This window comes from Rana temporaria, chromosome 6 (genome assembly GCF_905171775.1).
Source record: "Rana temporaria chromosome 6, aRanTem1.1, whole genome shotgun sequence".
NCBI classification, from domain to species: domain Eukaryota; kingdom Metazoa; phylum Chordata; class Amphibia; order Anura; family Ranidae; genus Rana; species Rana temporaria.
Genome location: NC_053494.1, coordinates 43813703 through 43833770, shown reverse-complemented (window position 1 = coordinate 43833770; position 20068 = coordinate 43813703). Strand labels below are relative to the sequence as shown.

Here is a 20068-nt window from a genome sequence, read left to right as displayed (position 1 = left end):
TGGGGCCTGCCACCTCCTGTCTCCCAGTGGGCTCTGCCACCTCCTGCCTTGCAGTTGGCCCTGGCTCCTCCTGGCTCCCTGTGGGCCCTGTCTCTTCCTGGCTCCCTGTGGGCCCTGGCTGTTCCTGGCTCCCTGTGGGCCCTGGCTGTTCCTGGCTTGGGTCTGCCTGTGTATGAAAAAAAGGAACATATGTTATTTGTGTTTGTCATTAATCACACACATTTTTACAATCATGAGTGATGCAAATTGAATGTCAATATATATTACACACAGGGTCGCCATCCTTAATTATGTGGCCCCTTAAACACCTTCAGACATGGTCCCCCTGGAATTATGTGGGTTGTTGCATGCCTAATTTAGTAAATAAGTGGCCTTTTCCCCAAAAATTCATTTAATCAATTTAGTGTCAACTAGATAGTACTCAAAAAGGGTGTCTTCCATCTGGGACCCCTTGCAGGTGTATTGCGTTACTCCCCCCCTACTGGCCTATCAGAAAATGCCACCCACTCCTTCATCAACATTATTAATTTGCCCATTTTGACCCCATCATGTTTTCCCACTACTGACTATTGATCCTATCCCTAAACTTACGAGATTCACATAGAATTTATAACAATAGTAACATACATTTACCATTATTACTATACTTGTCATATACTAACTAAATTCAAACAAAAAACACATACCATTCTCCACGGCTCACAATTGGGGTCCTCCAGGAACTCTTCCTCTTCCTCCGAGCTTGTCTGCTCCTGTCTGCAGGGAAGACTGGAGGATTGGCTGCTGGGAAGCTGGGAGCTACCTCTTGGGGGAAGGGTAGACATGGATGTCCTGGTCTCAATGTGGTCGTCCAGGAACTGCAGCTGACTATAGTACCACAGGGTTGGTTTGTATATGGAGTCAGCTGCAGCCCCAGACCTCATTGAGGCCAGGACTTGGACCCGTTGGGCCCTGTAGGTGCCCCTGATGGAATTGATTTTATTTTTCACAGTGGCTGTTGTGGCGTTGGGGACCCTTGTTTTCAAAAAAACAAGCATGCTCTGTCTAGCTTTCTCCCTGGCATCTTTGTTTTTATTTAGTGTGCTTTTGGTTTGCCACAGAACTGGATGTTCCTTCCATTTTTGGATGAATTCTGTCAGGAAGTCCGCATCCTTGAAGGCATCCATTCTTTCTGCACATGAAACAGAAGCCAAAACATAATGTAATTAAAGGCACTAGCTTACTTCCCCTAACTAGCCCACAAACTCATTCCCTATTCACTATAATAAAGTCGGAATTAAAAACTTACGTCTCGTCGTTAGGAAAGATCGGGAATTACGACTTCTTCCACAGACTATGCAGGCCGTTTCCAAACACGTCCCATCCCTTTTACACTACGCACGCGTGACGCTCCGCACGACACCCTGCCCCTGACGTTCGGTATCGTCCTTTCCGCGCCCCTTCTCTGTCGTTTGGTGAGTGAGAAAAGATGGACAACATGGAGGTGTATTCTAGCTCTAGCCAGGAGGCAGGCCAGGCCCAAACACGCCGCAGATTCCGCTGCAGAGCCTCCAACATGAGCTTTAATGAAATGGTGGAGATGGTCACCATATTGAGGAGGGAGGACTATGATGCCAAGCATGGCCCCTACATGCATCCCAATAAAGTTAAAGCCAAAATTATGGAGAAGGTCATCCGTAGGCTCCAGCGGAAGTTTGGGAAAACCAGGAGCAGAGAGCACCTGCGCAAAAGGTGGTCGGATTTAAAAAAAAGGGAACCCCACCAACTTTACAGAATTAATAGGGTGATTCGAAGAAGAAGTAAGTTTTTTCCATGTGTATTTAATTATTTTGGTGTGTTCTTTGTGCCATTTTTTTTTTTGGGCCAGGTTGACCATAAAATGAATATTATGAATGTGGACGCATGATGCAGTCGTCGTAGTCGTCGTTCATTCGGTGACTTTCAATAATCCAATACCATATTAATGAGAAATGGCATCATGCCTAGTTTGCATGTGCAAAGGGGAGTTGAAGCACTGTATCTGAACAAAAATCGTAAATTTAGGAATTGTGGGCGAATGAACGACGACTCCTATGACCAATTAGTCGACACAAATATGAAAGTTGTGACATTTTTGGGGCTTAAAAAAAAGGTGTATTCAATTCTGGAATAGATGGAAATGTGTTTCAGCTTATTTTAGAAGAAACGTAAATACCTTGAGATTCACAAAAAGGAGCGTTTGCTACTCCTTTTTTTATTGAACATGTGTACTCAGTAGCACAATTGTTTGTCACAATCACAACCTATGTTGGGTCACACACAGGGGTGAGCAGATCCAGGGGAGACTTGTTTAGCTTACATATCTAAACTTAAAAATTGTGTTAACTGATTTGACATTACTTTGTGAATGGATTAAATATTGGTCTATTTTATTGATAATTGTTTAAAAATCAACAATAGTGACCTTTTGTTTAGCATTTCTTATTTTTTGGGTGTCATTTCATGCCGCTCGTAATGGTTGAACCTCATGTTTTCCCTTTCTTCAATCTTGTAGGGCACAATGAAGCACAAAGGCAGGAGGCACAAGCCAATCAAGCCACACCCCCGAGGGATGTAGAGGAAGAGGAACCTGCCTCAACATCCGGTAAAGTAACATCTACCACATTTTCTGTGAATATAGATATAGGCATACAATCTTTTAACACATGTTTTGGTTCCACATTTCAGGAGGAAATCGGGCTGGTCAGGGACTGGACACGTATAGTGCCCAGCTCCTCATCGGCGAGGTTCTCACCTGCAGGGCCCAAGTTGAGGACATACGTCTGGCCTGCCGTGAAATACGTCACAAAGCAAAGACGCTGGAACGGCAGCTTAAAAATTTTATTAATGTTTTGGGGAGGGTTTAATTTTTGGTGTATTTTCTTTTTTCCTTGAATTTAAAAAAAAAAAAAAAAAAAAAAATTATATTTTGTAATAATCAAAAAAGACCAAAAAAATAAAAAAATTATATTATATTTTGTAATAATCAAAAAAAACCAAAAAAATAAAAAAATGATATTATATTTTGTAATAATCAAAAAAGACCAAAAAAATAAAAAAAATATATTATATTTTGTAATAATCAAAAAAGACCAAAAAAACAAAAAAATTTTTTTATATTTTGTAATAATCAAAAAAGACCAAAAAAATAAAAATATTGATTTGTTGTACTAATCAAAACTAAAAAAGGAACAAATAAATAACATTTTGGACTCCAAACAATTTGTGTGTAGTTATTGGTATCAATGCAGACTCATTCAATTACTCAGGCATATTTGTAGAGTTATTAAGATTTAACACTCATGGGAATTTATTACATCCCAAACACATGGCTGGATGAGAACCTACGAAAAAGAAACATTACCCCCCAAAACTTAAAAATAACTAAAATCAAACAAATAAACACTGTTTCATCAAACAAAAAGTAAATTTATTTTTTTAAACAAGATCAGGCATTGCAATGGCCCCCCTCCCCATAAAATAGTCCACATAGGATTGACGCACTGCACGTGCGGTTTGGGGGGCCAAGCCTCTATGGCTAGCCTGATGTCCCGGCTCCGGAGCCACAAGATCAGCCTCATCAGGCAATACCGTCAGGTACGTTTGAGAATTTCTTTTCAAAAAATTGTGCAAAATGCAACAAGATAGTATGATATAATTCCACTTGTATTCCGCCATGTTTATTGCTGTTAAAAACAATCTGAATCGGCTGGCCATGATTCCAAAGGCATTCTCTACCACACGTCTTGCCCTGGCCAGCCGATAATTAAAAACCCTCCTCTCAGGGGTGAGGGTGCGTTGGGGAAATGGCCTCATGAGGTGGGGACCCAAACCAAAAGCCTCATCTGCTACAAACACGAAGGGCAGACCCTCTTCGTTCTCCTCCGCAGGTGGCAATCCAAGGTCCTCCAACCGAAGCCGTTGTGCGAACTCCGTCTCCGCAAAGACACCGCCGTCCGACATCCGGCCATTTTTCCCAACATCCACGTACAAAAACTCGTAATTTGCAGAGACCACCGCCATCAAAACAACGCTGTGGAACCCCTTGTAATTGAAGAAATGGGATCCACTATGGGGTGGGGGCACAATGCGGATGTGCTTGCCATCAATGGCTCCTCCACAGTTCGGAAAGTTCCAACGCTGGGAGAAGTCCGCTGCCACAGTCTGCCATTCCTGTGGCGTGGTGGGGAACTGGATAGAAAGAAAAAATAAAAAACATTAGAACAAAGATTTTAAACAGAATATAGCTAAAATTACAAGGGATCCCACCAACAATTCCACAAAAAAGGTTAGTATTAAAAAATAACATGTGAACAATTAAGCATATTAATCACCCCCCTCTGATGTTGAAAAAATATATTTAGGGGGAGTGGGGCTCAAGATGAGATGAGAAACAACCCCCCAAAAAATATCTAAATAAGAAAAATAATTATTAGTATGTATTTCAAAAATCTAGGGGGGGGGGGGTTTGGACAATGGAGGCCACAAATAAACGGGGATATAGGGACACACAAAATGCAGCACTACAATGGAGGCCACAAATAAACGGGGATATAGGGACACACAAAATGCAGCACTACAATGGAGGCCACAAATAAACGGGGATATAGGGACACACAAAATGCAGCACTACAATGGAGGCCACAAATAAACGGGGATATAGGGACACACAAAATGCAGCACTACAATGGAGGCCACAAATAAACGGGAATATAGGGACTATGCTAGGTGGGTTTGCCCACAACATAGAATGATGGACAGGTTGGCTAAATTAAATAAACATGTAGGGCTTTACTAATTGTGTAGAACAGCATACATAGAGACAAAGTGAGCATTCTGAGCATATTAGAAATTTTTTTTTTTTTTTTTTTTTTTTGGGAATTAGTTTGACCATTGAAAGAACACCACTTACCTTAACATAGTCCTCCTGAAGAACCTGAATGATGGCCGAACAGGTCTCAGGGATTATGAGGCCCAGAGCCTGGGGGGAGATGCCCGTCGAGAACTTCAAGTCCTGCAGACTTCTCCCTGTTGCAAGGTAGCGCAACGTAGCAACTAGCCTCTGCTCAGCAGTGATGGCTTCCCGCATAACGGTGTCCTGCCTGGTGATATATGGCGACACCAAAGCCAAAAGCTGCTGAAATACGGGGTCAGACATCCTAAGAAAATTCCTGAAATCATCAGGGTTATTTTCTCGGATCTCCCGCAGCAGAGGCATATGAGAGAACTGGTCCCTGCGTAGCAACCAGTTCTTGGTCCACAACCTCCTCCTCACCCTGTTCATGGACCGTCGCTGGGATGCAGCACACATCCTAACAACAAGCACAGCACGATCTCGGCGACGAGTTCGTACCCGCAACATGGCTAGAAAACGGTCGTCAAATCAGATCAGACTAAAAATTACGCCCTGAAGTAAAGAATGGCCTTTGAAGAACGACCTGCTAAACAGCACCGTGCACACCAAACGTAATGCCTAAACAAATACGTCCTTAGTACAAGCACTGTATCACAGATCCGACAACAAATAGACAAACTGTACGACAGAAAACGAAATTTAAAGCACAGTCACTGAAAATCACGAATCGTATCTCACCAAACTTTTACTAACACGCAGCAACACGATATCAGCAAAAGAGGCCGTCTTCCGCATGGAAACGACCCTTTATAGTGACGTCGTGCGTGATTGACGGAACTGCGCTGTGCTAGAGCGTTGTGAAAAAGCGATGGTGTGTATGCTACGTCGTTGTTCAAATTGAAGTTTGAAAAATGACGTTTTTTTAAAGCACATAAAGCGTCGCATTTTTCCATCGCAGAAAACGATGGTGTGTACGCGGCATTAGTGTGTTCGTTCGAGTACTAATACACTGCCCAACACAAATTCTCTTGCCTTTGTGGCTGTGTGTGGTGAAGAGATGAGCGTGGGCGTGTTATTTGGATATACCGTATTTATCGGCGTATAACACACACCTTCACGTAAATAAAAAACTGAAGCAAAATGAGGGTCATTGCCCATCAATGCAGCCTAATCAGTGCCCATCTGCAGCCTTGCCATTGCCATGAATGCAGCCTCTCCATTGCCATGAATGCAGCCTGATCGATGTCCATCTGCAGCCTCGGAGGGAAGGGGGGGCGGGATGAGCACCAACAGATTACATACAGGAGAATCTCCTGTTTACACAGCAGCCTCTTTAATCCAATTTCTCCTGCCTCCTATGATAGACAGAGGAGTCGTCTAATGGCAGCCCAGGAGACGGGACTTCCTATTACAGATGTCGCTGAGTAAACAGGAGATTCTCCTGTATGTAATTTGACAGCATTCGTTCCCCCAGTATATATCCAAATTACCAGGGGAGCCACATTAAACTGGAACGGGGGCCGCAATTGGCCCCCGGGCCGGACTTTGGACATGCCTGTCATAAATAATGTGGACTGAGGGAATATGTGGGTATGCATTGCTGATCTCATCTTTAAAAATACAAGTTTCTTGGCTATCATGCTCATTTAGTAAATTCATTGCTTTCTAAATCACTTTCCTAGAACAAGTATGCCGTTCTGACTTACTTAAAGCGGAGTTCCACCCAAAAGTGGAATTTCCGCTTAAACCACTCCTCACCCCCTTACATGCCACATTTGGCATGTATTTTTTTGAGGTGGGGAGTGGGGGCTTCAGTAGGAGTGGGACCTCCTGTCCCACTTCCTCCTTCTGCCCAGGGAGCACTTAGGCGACTCGTCATATCGCCTAATGCGGCCCCTCCCTGTAGGCGATCACCTGGGACACGTGACAGGTCCCAGGCGATCGCCTGCCCACTCCTAGAGTTCGCCGCTGCTAATGCGCTCCAAAGAAGCTGCTGGCAGGACTTTTTCTGCCGCCCTGCCAGCACATCGCTCCAGTGTGAAAGCCCTCAGGCCAGTGTGAGGAGCAGCTGTTTAAGGGCTGATTACAGGCGCTATTTTTAACGCTAGAGCGCCTGCAAAACGCCCTCAGTGTGAAATGGGTCTTAGCCCTTCTTCGCCTCTGAGTGTGGCTGAGAGAATCACAGCGATTCCTACACCCGCAACCACCCAAAGTGAAATGCACTGCTCTTAGGAGTTTCATTCTGAGTGGCACCCCAAAGCATGTAAAAACGCAGCGCGTTTACGGGTGTGGGGACCGCAGGGAAACTGCATGGTCAAAATTACATGCACCTTTTTATATGTAAATGCAGGCACAGCAGCCCATTCATTTGAATGCGGGCTGCAAAAGCGCTAAGTTGTGAACCTAGAGTAAAGTCCCACTGCCAAGATGACTGAAGCACAGCATTCTAGTTCAATATACATACAAATAAGTTGTACTTACTGTGGCAAGTCGGTTTAAATTCCGGAATTTCGGCCAGGATGTCTGTAGTGGTATCATCTTTAACTACAACCTTAAAAGGATCATCAGAGGGGTCACCCACCAGATCATCATCTGTTATATTACAACTGAATTTATTTTCATCATGTGCCATTTTAATTAGGGTGCATTGATAGTTACCTAAAATTCTGTAGTGAAATGAAAAGGGTAATCAAAAATACATGTGTGTTTAATGATATTTCCGTTATAAATATTCACTGTGGAAAAGCAGATTAAGGCTGGGTTCAGAACTATATGAATTGGATGAGGATTTCTCCGCATCCAATTCGCATAGCAGGAGAATGTGACTGGCTCTCTATGGAGCCAGTTCACATATCTTTGCAGCAGGTCCAGTGCTATTTGCTGGAAAAACGTGTGCCCTTTTTGGTCCGTTTCACGTCCGAATTCAGGCTGAAATCGGACCTGAAATGGTGAACCAGCATGCACCAGACCCCTGCTGTGCGACGGATGCCGCGATGGTGTGAACCCAGCCTAAGTCCTCATGCACACTTTAGCTAAAAAATGCTGCTTTTACAGGCGCTTGAGCTTTTTTTTTCTGCCTCTAAACGCCACTTTATATTAACCTATCTGCTCATGCACATATGGGAGTTTAGAAGCACTAATATTAAGAGGCAGGGGCGTTTAGAGGAAGAAAAAAAAGCCATCACTTGTGCGCTCAGGAGAGAAGCTTTTGAGCATAAAATGCTCTCTAAAGCACATAAACGCGCATAAAAGTGCTTCAACGCTAGGTGTGTTTAGGCACGTTCCTGCATTACTGCATTCTAATGGGAAGATAGAATGTTTTAATGCCAGACGTATGAACACGTATGCAAAAACGCTACTTTTTACCCCGTTTTTGCTGCTAACCTCCTGCAGAAGAAAACAGTGCCAGTAGAATACAGTGTGCATGAAGCCATATAGCCAGATTCACGTAGATTTACGACGGCGTATCAGTAGATACGCCGTCGTAAGTCTGAATGTGCGCCGTTGTATCTTTAGGCGTATTCTGGAAACCAGATACACTTGAATTTGGCCAAGATGCGACCAACGTAAGTCTCCTACGCTGTCGTAACTTGGCTGCCTATTTACGCTGGCCGCTAGGGGCGTGTACGTTCATTTACGTGTTGAATATGTAAATGAGTAAGATACGCCGATTCATGAACGTACGAACGCCCGTCGCAGTAAGTTACGCCGTTTACGTAAGGCGTTTTTCCGGCGTAAAGATAAACCATCAAAAAGATGGCGCAGCTCATGCAAGGTATGGACGTCGGAAGTGCCATCGTATTTTACGTCGTTTGCGTAAGCCGTACGTGAATGGGGCTGGGCGTAGGTGACGTTCACGTCTAAAGCATTGAGTATTTGCGACGTGATTCTGAGCATGCGCGCGCATGCGCCGTACGAACGGCCTTCATTTACATGGGGTCACGGTTAATTTAAATGTAGCTCGCCCACTACATGAATTAGGCGGGGTTACGCTGGCCCATTTGCGCTACGCCGACGTAACTTACGGAGCAAGTGCTATCTAAATACTGGCCTTGCCTCACTATGTTACGTTGGCGTCGTGCAAATGGGATGCGCTACGCCGGCCAAAAGATACACGGCTCTACGTGAATCTGGCCATAAGTATATATGACAACTTAAACCAAAAACTGATATTTAAAAGGAGTCTATAAAGAACAAAACACAGAGGCTGCCATTACTGAAAATGCTAGCTGCCTGGCGATCAGTAAATTGGTCAAACTTATTTCAACACTGCAAGTCACCAACCAGGAAAAGGTTTACAGGTGAGGATATCTGGCTAAGAGAGCCTTTTTCATGGTCATTGAAGCCTAGATTCCCAGGCAAAATGTGGCAGGATCAGTATGCCTCAGTTAACATGACAATAACTTTATAACTTATGACTAAATTGCCCACTAGTGGGTCAGAAATGTAATGTATAGAGTGCAGAGGTCACAAATGCATAATGTTCAGAGTACAGGGGTTAGGAGTGTGAAACATACATAAAGAGGGCAGGGGTTAGGAGTGTGAAAAGTACAGAGTGCAGGGGTCAGGAATGTGAAACATACAGAGTGCAAGGGTTTGGAGTGTAAAAAGTAAAGAGTTCAGGGGTCAGGAGTGTGTAACTTACAGAGTGCAGGGATCAGGAGTGTGTGACTTACAGAGTGCAGGGATCAGGAGTGTGTAACGTACAGAGTGCAGGGGTCAGGAGTTTGTAACCTCCAATGTGCAGCCAACAGGTATGAGTACCAGACAGAGTGCAGGGGTCAAGAGTGCGTAACCTGTATATACACTCAGATACTCTCACACCCACATACAAACACACAATCACTTAGATCCCCACACTCATGCCCACATACCTTCACTGTTCCTGGCTAACTTTTTTTGCAGAGTGCCTGACAGGTTTACAACACAGCTTTGTAAAGACCGGGAGGGAGGTTGGGACTCAGAAGGCAGTGCATATACAACTTTCCTCCATCCTTTAAACTGTTTACGCTGCCCTAGGATGAGCTGTGGAGACTGCTGGTGGGAGACAGCGATTGGTGTTGCGGGTTGCAGCACATCAACAGCCAGGACAGTTTCTCCTCCATATGATGCCACATGGTGCCCGCCCTTCCAAATGAAATCCCATCGCCCATGGCAGCTGCTTCTCTAACTGAGGTCAGTAACTGATGTTGGACTAGAAGTCTTGGCTTTAATTCATCTCTAAAATGTTCATTAGGTGTGAATTCAGGTTCTGTGCAGGCCACTCAAACTCCAAATCAAACCATGTATTTGCAAAGCTGGCTTTGTGCAGCACAGGGGGACAGTTATGTTAGAACAGATAGAGGCCTTCTCCAAACTGTTGCTGGTTGGAAGATCACAATTGTTTAACATGTCTTTGTAAGCTGTAGTTAAAGGGGTTGTAAAGGTACAGTTTTATTTCACCTTAATGCATCCTATGCATCCCATCCCAAATAAAAACCGCAGAGGTGATCAAATACCACCAAAAGAAAGCTCTATTTGTGGGGAAAAAAGGACGCCAATTTTGTTTGGGAGCCACATCGCACGTTTGGGAGCCACATCAGTTAAAGCGACGCAGTGCCAGAAGCTGAAATTTCACCTGGTCAGGAAGGGGTATACGTGCCCAGTAAGGAAGTGGTTAAAGAAAGGGTGCGGCTGATTTCGGCCTCTTGGGACCTGCATCTTCTCCTCTGCGGAGCTGCTGACATAGCACGGCCGTGTCATCAGGCCAGAAGCCTGGGCCTAAATCCACCGAGAGACCAGCCATCCGGAAGGAAGCAAGACTCCAGTATCCAGCCCGTGTTCCCGAAGATCGAAGAGGCAGCACAGCTGACAACTGAAACAGTGGAGCCACCCTCGTCCGGGACCCCTTTGTGCTGTGGAGCAGTGTTTTACCAACGTGCTTTCTGAGGAGAAGTCAGGCGGGTCGGCCTGTCGGGTGAGAGAGTATATGCTCAGCCTTTGACTTCCACTTAGACAGACACCTTAGTGCCACCTCACAGGCCATAGACACACGTTCGGCCTCCGTCTGAAACTTAGAAGCCCAGCTAACTGCTTAAGTGTTCATAGAAGTGACTGATGCTGACAAGCGATCAGTTCACCAACGTTTGCTGTTCCAGATACTTCGTTGTGTAATTTCTTTCACTGATTGCCACTTGTGGATTACAAATTTAACGTGCACCAACCGGCCGCAACGTGACATTAACTGTTCTGCAGAACTGCTCGCTAGAGGGAGCTCACGAGCATAGACTTCCTACTTTAGTTTAATTGAATAGCAATGTTCTTTAGTTTAAACCTTTATTTACTTATATTAATTGTTGATTCCAGCAAGGGCCCTTGCGGAATCATAGAGAGATATTATCTAACAGTTGTTTGTTTGTGATCTAAACCTATGCTTATTCTTCAAGTTCACATAAAGTAAACTTATCTTTTTCTTATTTAAATATATCCACTGTGTGAAGTGTGTTTTCTTGTCTGGAGGGACCTTCCATGAAAGCAGGTAATACTATTGTTTTATTGTTACAGTATATTGTATGCCTGCTATTGTGACCCCAGCCCAACAGAGATCACAATACCGTGCCCACCAGACTTCTGATGTGTCAAGGGAGGGTTCGAGCTGTTTGAATAGGGGTGAGCCAAACCAAAAGAGAGTAGATCCCAAAACAAACCAGCGGCGCCTTCGGGGGTAGCGCTACATACTAGTACAATATTTCTTACAATTAATAACTTAGGCCCCATACACACGATAGAATCCATCCGCAGATAAATCCCAGCAAATGGGTTTCTGCGGATAGATCCTATGGTGTGTACACGCCAGTGGATCCGTTTCCGCGGAGAAATCTCCTCTGGGATGGATTCCAGCAGATCGGATATTTGCTGACATGCACAACAAATCCATCTGCTGGAATCCATTCCAACGGATGGATCCGCTCGTCTGTACAGACTTACCGGATCCATCCGTCCAAAGGGATTCCCCGCACGCGTCGTAATGATTTGACGCATGCGTGAAATTCCTTATATGACAGCGTCGCGCCGTCGCCGCGTCATAATAGCGGCGACGGCGCGACACGTCATCGCCAGAGGATTTCAGCGCGGATTTCAATGCGATGGTGTGTACACGCCATCGCATAGAAATCTTCTGAAATCCTCAAGAGGATTTATCCGCGGATACGGTCCGCTGGACCGTATCTGCGGATAAATACTCTCGTGTGTATGGGGCCTTACAGTAGTTGATATGCACAAACTGTAGTTCAAGAAAAAAAAAAAAGAATATGAGTAAATAATAATACTAAGGAAAATAAAAATAATATTAATAAAAAATAATAAATAAATAAACAAACAAACACCCAGGGTGGTGGTCTGGCTCATAAAAATCAAGCATATACATCTTGAATACTGTTTTATATATCCTAGTTTGGAGTCAATAAAGACTGGTCAAAGTCAGTGGGGAGATAATGTATTACCCAAGGCTGCCAAATCTTATGATATTAATTTTATTATCTTCAATGGCTGACATCTTTGCGTGAATAAGAGCTCTATTCATTCTGTGTTTGGCTTACGCTAAGATTAAAGTTTTAGTTTTGCATGCGATGGTTTGTTTGGCTGCAGTGTTAGGGTGTATTAGCAGTTGAAATTGAGTATGTGTGAGCGTTGTGGGTTTTAGGTTTACAAGTGCTATAGCCGGGTCTGGAGAAATATTAATATCAAGAGCTTTCGATGCCATTCAAAAAATATTCATCCAGAATTCCTTGACAACCGGACATTGCCACCATATGTGGAAGTGAGAACCTGGTGTGTCACAGCCTCTAAAACAATTCGGTGAGTATGCGGGAGAACATTTTGCTATTCTAGCTGGTACTAGGTACCAGCGTGTCAAAACCTTATAATTTGTTTCTATAGCAAAGCAGTTAGGGGAGGAGCTTTTAGTGGCTAACCAGATGTTCGACCAGTCTTTAGCGTCCAATAATATATTCATGTCTTGTGCCCATTTAGTCGCATACAAAGGTAATGAATCTTTGGAATTTTCATTTATTAGCTGGTACAGAATTGAGACCTCTGACATGTGGGTTGCTTATGCAAACCCGCTCAAATTGAGAAAGTTGAGTAAGTGATGAGCCTGTGTTGACTAATGGTTAATAGAAGTTCTTAGTTTGTAAGTATCTGAAAATTTCAGACCTAGGGAGCCAAAGGATTCACATAATACAGGAAAGGAGTGGACGTTAGTGTTAGATACTAGGTTGTGTAGTCGAGTCAAGTTAGTGGAGAACCATGCCGAAAAGGATTTTGGGTATTTCCAAGCTGGGTAGAAGGCAGGGTTCCTAAGAAAGGAAAGTAGAGGATTATGTGGAGATTGGAGCTTATGGGAACTTTTAAATTTATCCCAGATAGCTAGAGAATATTTTGTTATGGGATTGGATAAATGAGACCTATGAGCGGGTCTGAGCCATAGCAAGTTGCGCTCCTGACAACGGATCACTATCTACCGACTCTATAACAACCCATAGAGGTATTTCGTCTGTAGCGTGGTATTTAGATAGTAATGCTATTTGTGCAGCATTGTAATAAGAGGAGAAGTTGGGTAGTCCCATTCCTCCTCTTAATTTGTGGAGGTAGAGAGTAGATTTAGGAATACGGGGTTTAGTTGTGCCCCAAATAAAGCACATAACTCGTTGAGTAAGTCTAAGAAAGTAGGATGGTAAAGGGATAGGAAGTACTCTAAATAAATATAGAAATGTTGGTATTTTATGACATTTTAACCGTGTTTATCCTACCTGTCCATGACAATGGAAGGGAAGTCCATAATTTCATTAAACTAGTTGTTTGTTTCAGTAGAGGTAGGTAATTAGCAGCAAACATATCTTTAAGTGGGACTGTGAGTTGAATTCCTAAATAAGGGAGTTGTTTCGAAACCCAATTAAAGGGTAAGGAATTTTGAGCGAGGTGAAGATCAGATTGGGACAATGAGATATTTAGTGCATTTGATTTAGAGGGGTTAACATGAAGTCCTGAAGTTTGAGCAAAATTATCTAGAGTTTTGAGCAAGTTTGGGGCTGTTACATGTGGATTAGACATAAAAATGAGGATTTCATCCGCGAAAAGACATATCTTGGTCTAGATTCAAGTACCACAAAAACCTGGGAAAACGTCTTAACTCGAGTATAAGCCTAGGGCCCCATACACACGAGAGGATCGATCCGCTGAAATTGATCCACGGACCGGCTCCAGCGGATAGATCCCCTGGTGTGTACGATCCAGCGGATCTGTTTCCGCGGATTTTTGTCCCCGGGGATGGATTTCCAGCGGATAAAAATTTCTTGACATGCTAAGAAATCTATCCGCTGGAATCCATTCCAACGGATTGATCCGCTGGTCTGTACAGACTCACCGGATCAATCCGTCCGAATCCATCCCCTGCATGCGTCGTAATGATTCGACGCATGCATGGAATTCCTTATATGACAGCGTCGCGCACGTCGCCGCGTCATCATCGCGGCGACGGCGCGACACGTCACCGCGGACGGAATTCCGCGGGGATTTTGATCTCATGGTTAGTACAACCATGAGATCAAAATCCGCCAGAGGATTTATCCGCGGAAATGGTGCCCCGGATAAATCCTCTCGTGTGTACTAGGCATAGGGTGTCCATCTGCATGCCTCACTGTGCCTCACTTTGCCTCACTGTGTCCATGTGCATGCCTCACTGTGTCTATGCCTCACTGTGGCCATGCCTCACTGTGCCTCACGTGTCCATGACTAGACTTACGTTTAACATGGGAGTATATAGAAGGGGTGACTGGCTTTGAAAAATTGGTGCTCCCCGGCAGTAGGTCCCCCAGACAGCAAACTTAAAGAGGAGAACTGGGGCTACATGTGTACCAATTTTCGGGTCTAGGGAACCTACGGCTGGCCAGTACCGGGTCCCCAAAGTTACCAGAGAAATTACTGTTTAACATGGGAGTCTATGGAAGGGGTGCCCGAGTTTGAAAAATCGGTGCTTCCAGGCCGTAGGTCCCCTGGACAACAAACTTTGCACACTTGTAGAGGAAGAGTGGATCTATATGTGTAGATCCCCTGGACCCCAAGTTTGGGGTCCAGGCGACCTACGGCCAGCCAGTACCGGGTCCCCAAAAATCCAGGAGATCAGGCACAAAAAGGTGACTCGAGTATAAGCCGAGGGGGGCATTTTCAGCACCAAAAAATGTGCTGAAAAACTGGGCTTATACTCAAGTATATACGGTAATTTAAAAAGTAAATAAAAAATGTACCTTTAAGAGCATTGGGCAGCAGTGACGTTTTGACCCTCTCCCACCACCGATAAAAGTGATCTTGTGGTGAATCAGCTGCAGAGACCACTTTTATCTGAAAGCAGACCGCACGCTCCTGAAGAGGATACCAGTGTTATGCCGCGTACACACCATTACTTTATGTGATGAAAAAAAACGAAGTTTTGCAAAAAGGTCAATTAAAATGACCGTGTGTGGGGGAAAATGTCATTTTTTTGTCTTGTGAAAAACGACAAAAAAAATTGAAGCATGCTTCAATTTTTTGTGTCGTTTTTCAAAACGTCGTTTTTTGTGTCAATTAAAATGATAGTGTGTGGGCAAAACGATGTTTAAAACGTTTTTAAACTCGCGCATGCTCAGAAGCAAGTTATGAAGCTAGCTTCAATGGAAAAGAGTGCTGAACGTAACCGCGCTTTGCTAGAGCATTTTTGAAAATTAAGTTTCAAAAACGTTGTTTTATTTCATGATTTAAAACGTCGTTTTTTTTCATCACACAAAGTGATGGTGTGTACGCAGCATTATGGTCTCAAGCTGCTGAAATAGCCTAGACTTATGACATCCTGCACTGCTCCCTCTCACTCTCGTGAGAGTTTGCCAGAAAGAGAGGGCGGATGAGTCATAAGAGGGCCAATTAAAGCTGCAGAGCTGGAGGTGTGCCTCTGTGTGTCTGTGTAAATCCAGGAAGTAAACAGGCAGCAGTTTCAGCTGCCCACTGTTAAAATGGATGCAGCCAGACTCAGTGGAGGGAGATTTCTGCAGCATATTTGGCAATTACAGAATCACAGTATAAAAATAATAATATGCAAAGTGATTGGAGGGAAGCTTCAGAATGGCAAAGATGTTTTTATTACAAATTATGTGAGCAGACTGCAGTTCCTCTTTAACCATACTCTACTCTATTAATTTTGACTTTCTATTATTTTAAACTGATTTCTGAATAAATCTCATGCCAGCAGTTTTGGTATAGTTATGTTTTACTTGGGCAATTTATAAGCTGCCAAAGTATTAATATTTAACCCCAATTTACCAAAGATTCTTTAGAGGCCTGTTTAGAATTGGCACATTATTTACATCCTCCAGCGCCCCCTGCAGTTTCTAAAGGGGTGAGCATGTCCTGCAGAAAAAGGGGTCGAAGAGGGCTAGCCGTTATTTATAATCAACCGTGAACCAAAGCCTGCTATCCTTTCCTCCCCTAGAGGACACTTCTGAAACTTACTGATGCTGCCAGGACCATGTCAGTACCTTAGTCCATACAGGCTCTGAAGCTGGGATAAAACTTGCGGCTTTCAGCATTTCTCTTTTTACAATTTGCAATGCAAAAAAAAAGGACCTTCCAAAAAAAAATCTGCTAAGCAGCGTTAATTCTGGAATTCCGGAAAAGATAAAACAACACTTTTATGCACAACATAGCCTGTTAATAAGTCTGATATATTTTCCTCAATATTTAAGAACAAATACCTACTTACACTAAGAAAGGTCCATCGCCAGGGTGTGAATCGCTGTGCCAAGTGCAACTGGCATAACCAACAAAGTTAATAAAGCAGCTGAAATTTTCTGGCATATTTTCTGTATGAAGTAAAAAAAAAAAATGAATGAATGAAGAAATAGAGAGAGAAGAGAAAAAGGGAGGAGAGTCTAAGAAAATCTTAAATACACATATTCAAATATTAGGCAAAGATTGTTATGATCATATAATGAGCAACTTGTTTGCTCACTATTATGCCGCGTATACACGATCGTTTTTCGGGTTGAAAAAAATGACATTTTTAATGGTCCAGAAAAAAATACGTTTTTTTCAACCCGATCGTTAAAACAGCCTTGCCTACACACGATCGAGAAAAAAAAATGCTCCAGCAAAGCGCGGTGATGTACAACACGTACGACAGCACTATAAAGGGGAAGTTCCATTCGGATGGCGCCACCCTTTGGGCTGCTTTTGCTGATTTTGTGTTAGTAAAAGACGATTTACGCTAGTTTTACCAGAACGAGCGCTCCCGTCTCATAACTTGCTTCTGAGCATGCGCAGTTTTTTCACGTCGTTAAAGCCCACACACGACCATTTTTTACGACGTTAAAAACGACAACGTTAAAAACGTTGTGAAAAATTAGAGCATGTTCGAAATTTTTAATGCCCATTTTTTACATCGTGAAAAATGCTCTGGAGCCCACACACAATCGTTTTTAATGACATAAAAAAAACTTCATTTTTTACAACCCGAAAAATGGTCGTGTGTACGCGGCATTAGGGTTTTTTCTTGAGGTTGGGTTCACACTTATGCAAATTGGATGCGTTTTTCCCTGCATCCAATTCGCATGACAGGAGACTGTGATCGGCTCTCAGTGGAGTCCATTCACACATCTCCAGGGGCTGCGGAGCTCATAGCAGAAGGGTACTGTGCGTTTTTTGCTCAGTTTCAGGTCCAAATTCAGGCAAAAATTCAGACCTAATTTGATGAACAGGGACGCATCGGACCCCTTGCTGTGCCCCACGGCCGCACATAGTGTTAACCCAGACTAAAGTGGTTGTAAACCCTATCCATGAAATCTGATCTAAGCACATATATCTGTAGTGTTTACGTATCTCTCTCCAAAGCTCTAAGTGTCCTTTCTCTCTGGTGCTTCGTTCCTCTGTTATCAGCAAGAGTCACTTCTGAGAAGTTCTTCCAACACATGAGATAACATGAGCTGAAAATTTGTGTTGGGGAGGGAGCTTAGAGGAAAATGAACAGATAGCTTGTCTATTGAGAATACATGTTCCTTCGTTCCTCTGCCTATGTGGAGGCGGGGTATGTCCCTTTCCTCTTGTAACGGAATAGCCCGTGACACACAGAGACCTTTGAAGGATGTGGGGTACTCCTGTGCCAGCGTCACTAATGACTCTTGGGTCTAGGGTCATCCTGTGCCCCTTTTGGGTATAGGGTGACTGAGAAATGATAATTATAAATTACATGAGATGGGACATTGCTGATAATTCATGTATTGCAGGAGATCTGGACATATTACAGGTGATTTCATGCTGACCCACAACAGGTCAATAGGCTCCTAAGATATTCCATTGTCCATTGTGTGATGCTAATACTGTTTTGTGTCCATTGTGCTAATTAGGTCTGCTCCTAAGACCTGTTCATTGTGTATGCTAATGACACTGTTAAGATGTGGAATGTGACTTGTCAAGCTGTAGTAATTTCACCTCTCTAAATGCGGAGCCAGACCGTCTGGGTAATGAGTAGTAATTAACTCACCTGAATGTCATTATCTAAAAGTCTGAGGGATGTGTATTGTAGACTCGTTAGCCCCCCATTGTGTGATGTGTGGGTGGAGTGTGTCTTTGTCCCTGTGATTAACTGTCACATGCTTGTAACTGCATAAAAAGACTGATTTTTAACATTAAAAGTAGTCATTCATTTTGGAACCAGAAAGAACAGAGCTTGTGTCTTGTCTTAATTCTGGGGGAATGGATCGTGTCTGTTGGATGGTTGGAGTGTCGGATAAGCTGTCGTGGGGCGATGGAATGGAATATCGTAAACGGTGGTGACCGGTACACCTCAAATCAGCTCTCACACAGTGAAAGTCCAGTCTCCCCACTCCTATGTACTGTTGAAAGATAAAAGATTTCTAACACAATCTGCACTTTTCAAAGAGTGTAGAAAGGAGGAGACTGCAGATATACTTGTAAAACTTATGTAGGAGGATTTGTTTCATCTCTGTGTATCATCTGAGGCTGCTCACTTCACTGGGTATAGGAAAGGTTTTACAACCACTTTAATAAGGGAGTAGGTAAGCACAGTGCATCTGGGGTTCCAGAATCTGTTGTCTCCCCATTTGATAAGTCAGTATTCACTGCTTATAATGCAGTAGTACCCATTTCTACTAGAAAAGCTTTACTTGGTCACATCTAACCGCCTCTGAATGTAAACTTCATAGTAAGGCTAGACCACTGCATAAACAGTAAATGGATAGTATTGGTTTCCAAATTATTTATCTAATAATATAATACATTTGTCAATGGGAAAGGCAGAGTAGAAAACAGTATAATCTGTAAAATGTTCCCACTGCAATATAAACAATGAATATAGCCATAATCTCACTTGGATCTCGGTAAACCCAATGGTGATCATTTATCATTGATGCTGATTTCAAATTGTAAATCATATGCTGCCAAACAAATTTTTACTTTGACGTATTCATTTCCTACTTACCTTCAGGGCATGCATAAATGCCGACATGCATTGTCAGATATACACTGATCAGCAGACTCAGGGTCACAATACTGTTCCTCATTTTCAAATCAATCCTACAAATACAAAAGTGTAAAAAGAACTTGTTGTTTGCACCACTACATTAAATGGGAACAAATAAAATAAAAAATATCACAACCATATAATATTTACATGTAGAATAGCCATATAACATAACCCTATTAAAAAAAAACAACAACCCAATAAGTTAAAAAACACGTGAAGTGACCTGTACATGGGACTCTTTTTTCTTGCGCAGATGTGAACATAAACATAGCTCAGCTCCAATAATAAAGTAAATTCTACCTTTTTTGGTTCTGCATAAGCTATGTTTGTATGACACAATAGAGAGGGCGGACACAGTCCTAATCTATTCCACTCATCCATGAGTGCCATAACCACAGCTCTGCTCTCCTCAAGAGGTGCAACCATACAGAGGCTCAGACAGCCAACTTAGGGCGCCAGCATAGGGGGGGGGGGGGTAAAATCTGAATCCCGACTTGCTGAGGATTCAGAGCTTTAAGGCTGCTTTCACACTGCAGCCACAGCCGTGTTGGCAGTAAAGCTGCGCTTTAACCCCCCACTAGCGCCCGAAAAGGGTTAAAACTGCCCGTGTTGCGGTGCTTCCAAAACGCTTTTCAGGTGCTTTGGAAGCG

General features: G+C 43.3%; 1 protein-coding gene across 1 annotated transcript in view; it reads right to left on the bottom strand.

The window, feature by feature from the left end:
- Positions 1-19458, bottom strand: part of LOC120943427 (interleukin-9 receptor-like) — a 64131-nt gene extending 44673 nt beyond the window's left edge. The window contains exons 1-3 of the mRNA XM_040356717.1: positions 19374-19458; positions 16641-16740; positions 7355-7539 (exon numbers count right to left, since the gene is read on the bottom strand). Coding sequence (XP_040212651.1) covers positions 7355-7539; positions 16641-16740; positions 19374-19455 — 367 coding nt within the window. The 5' untranslated portion in view covers positions 19456-19458. The remainder of the gene's footprint in view (positions 1-7354; positions 7540-16640; positions 16741-19373) is intronic.
- Between the last annotated feature and the right edge of the window lie 610 nt (positions 19459-20068).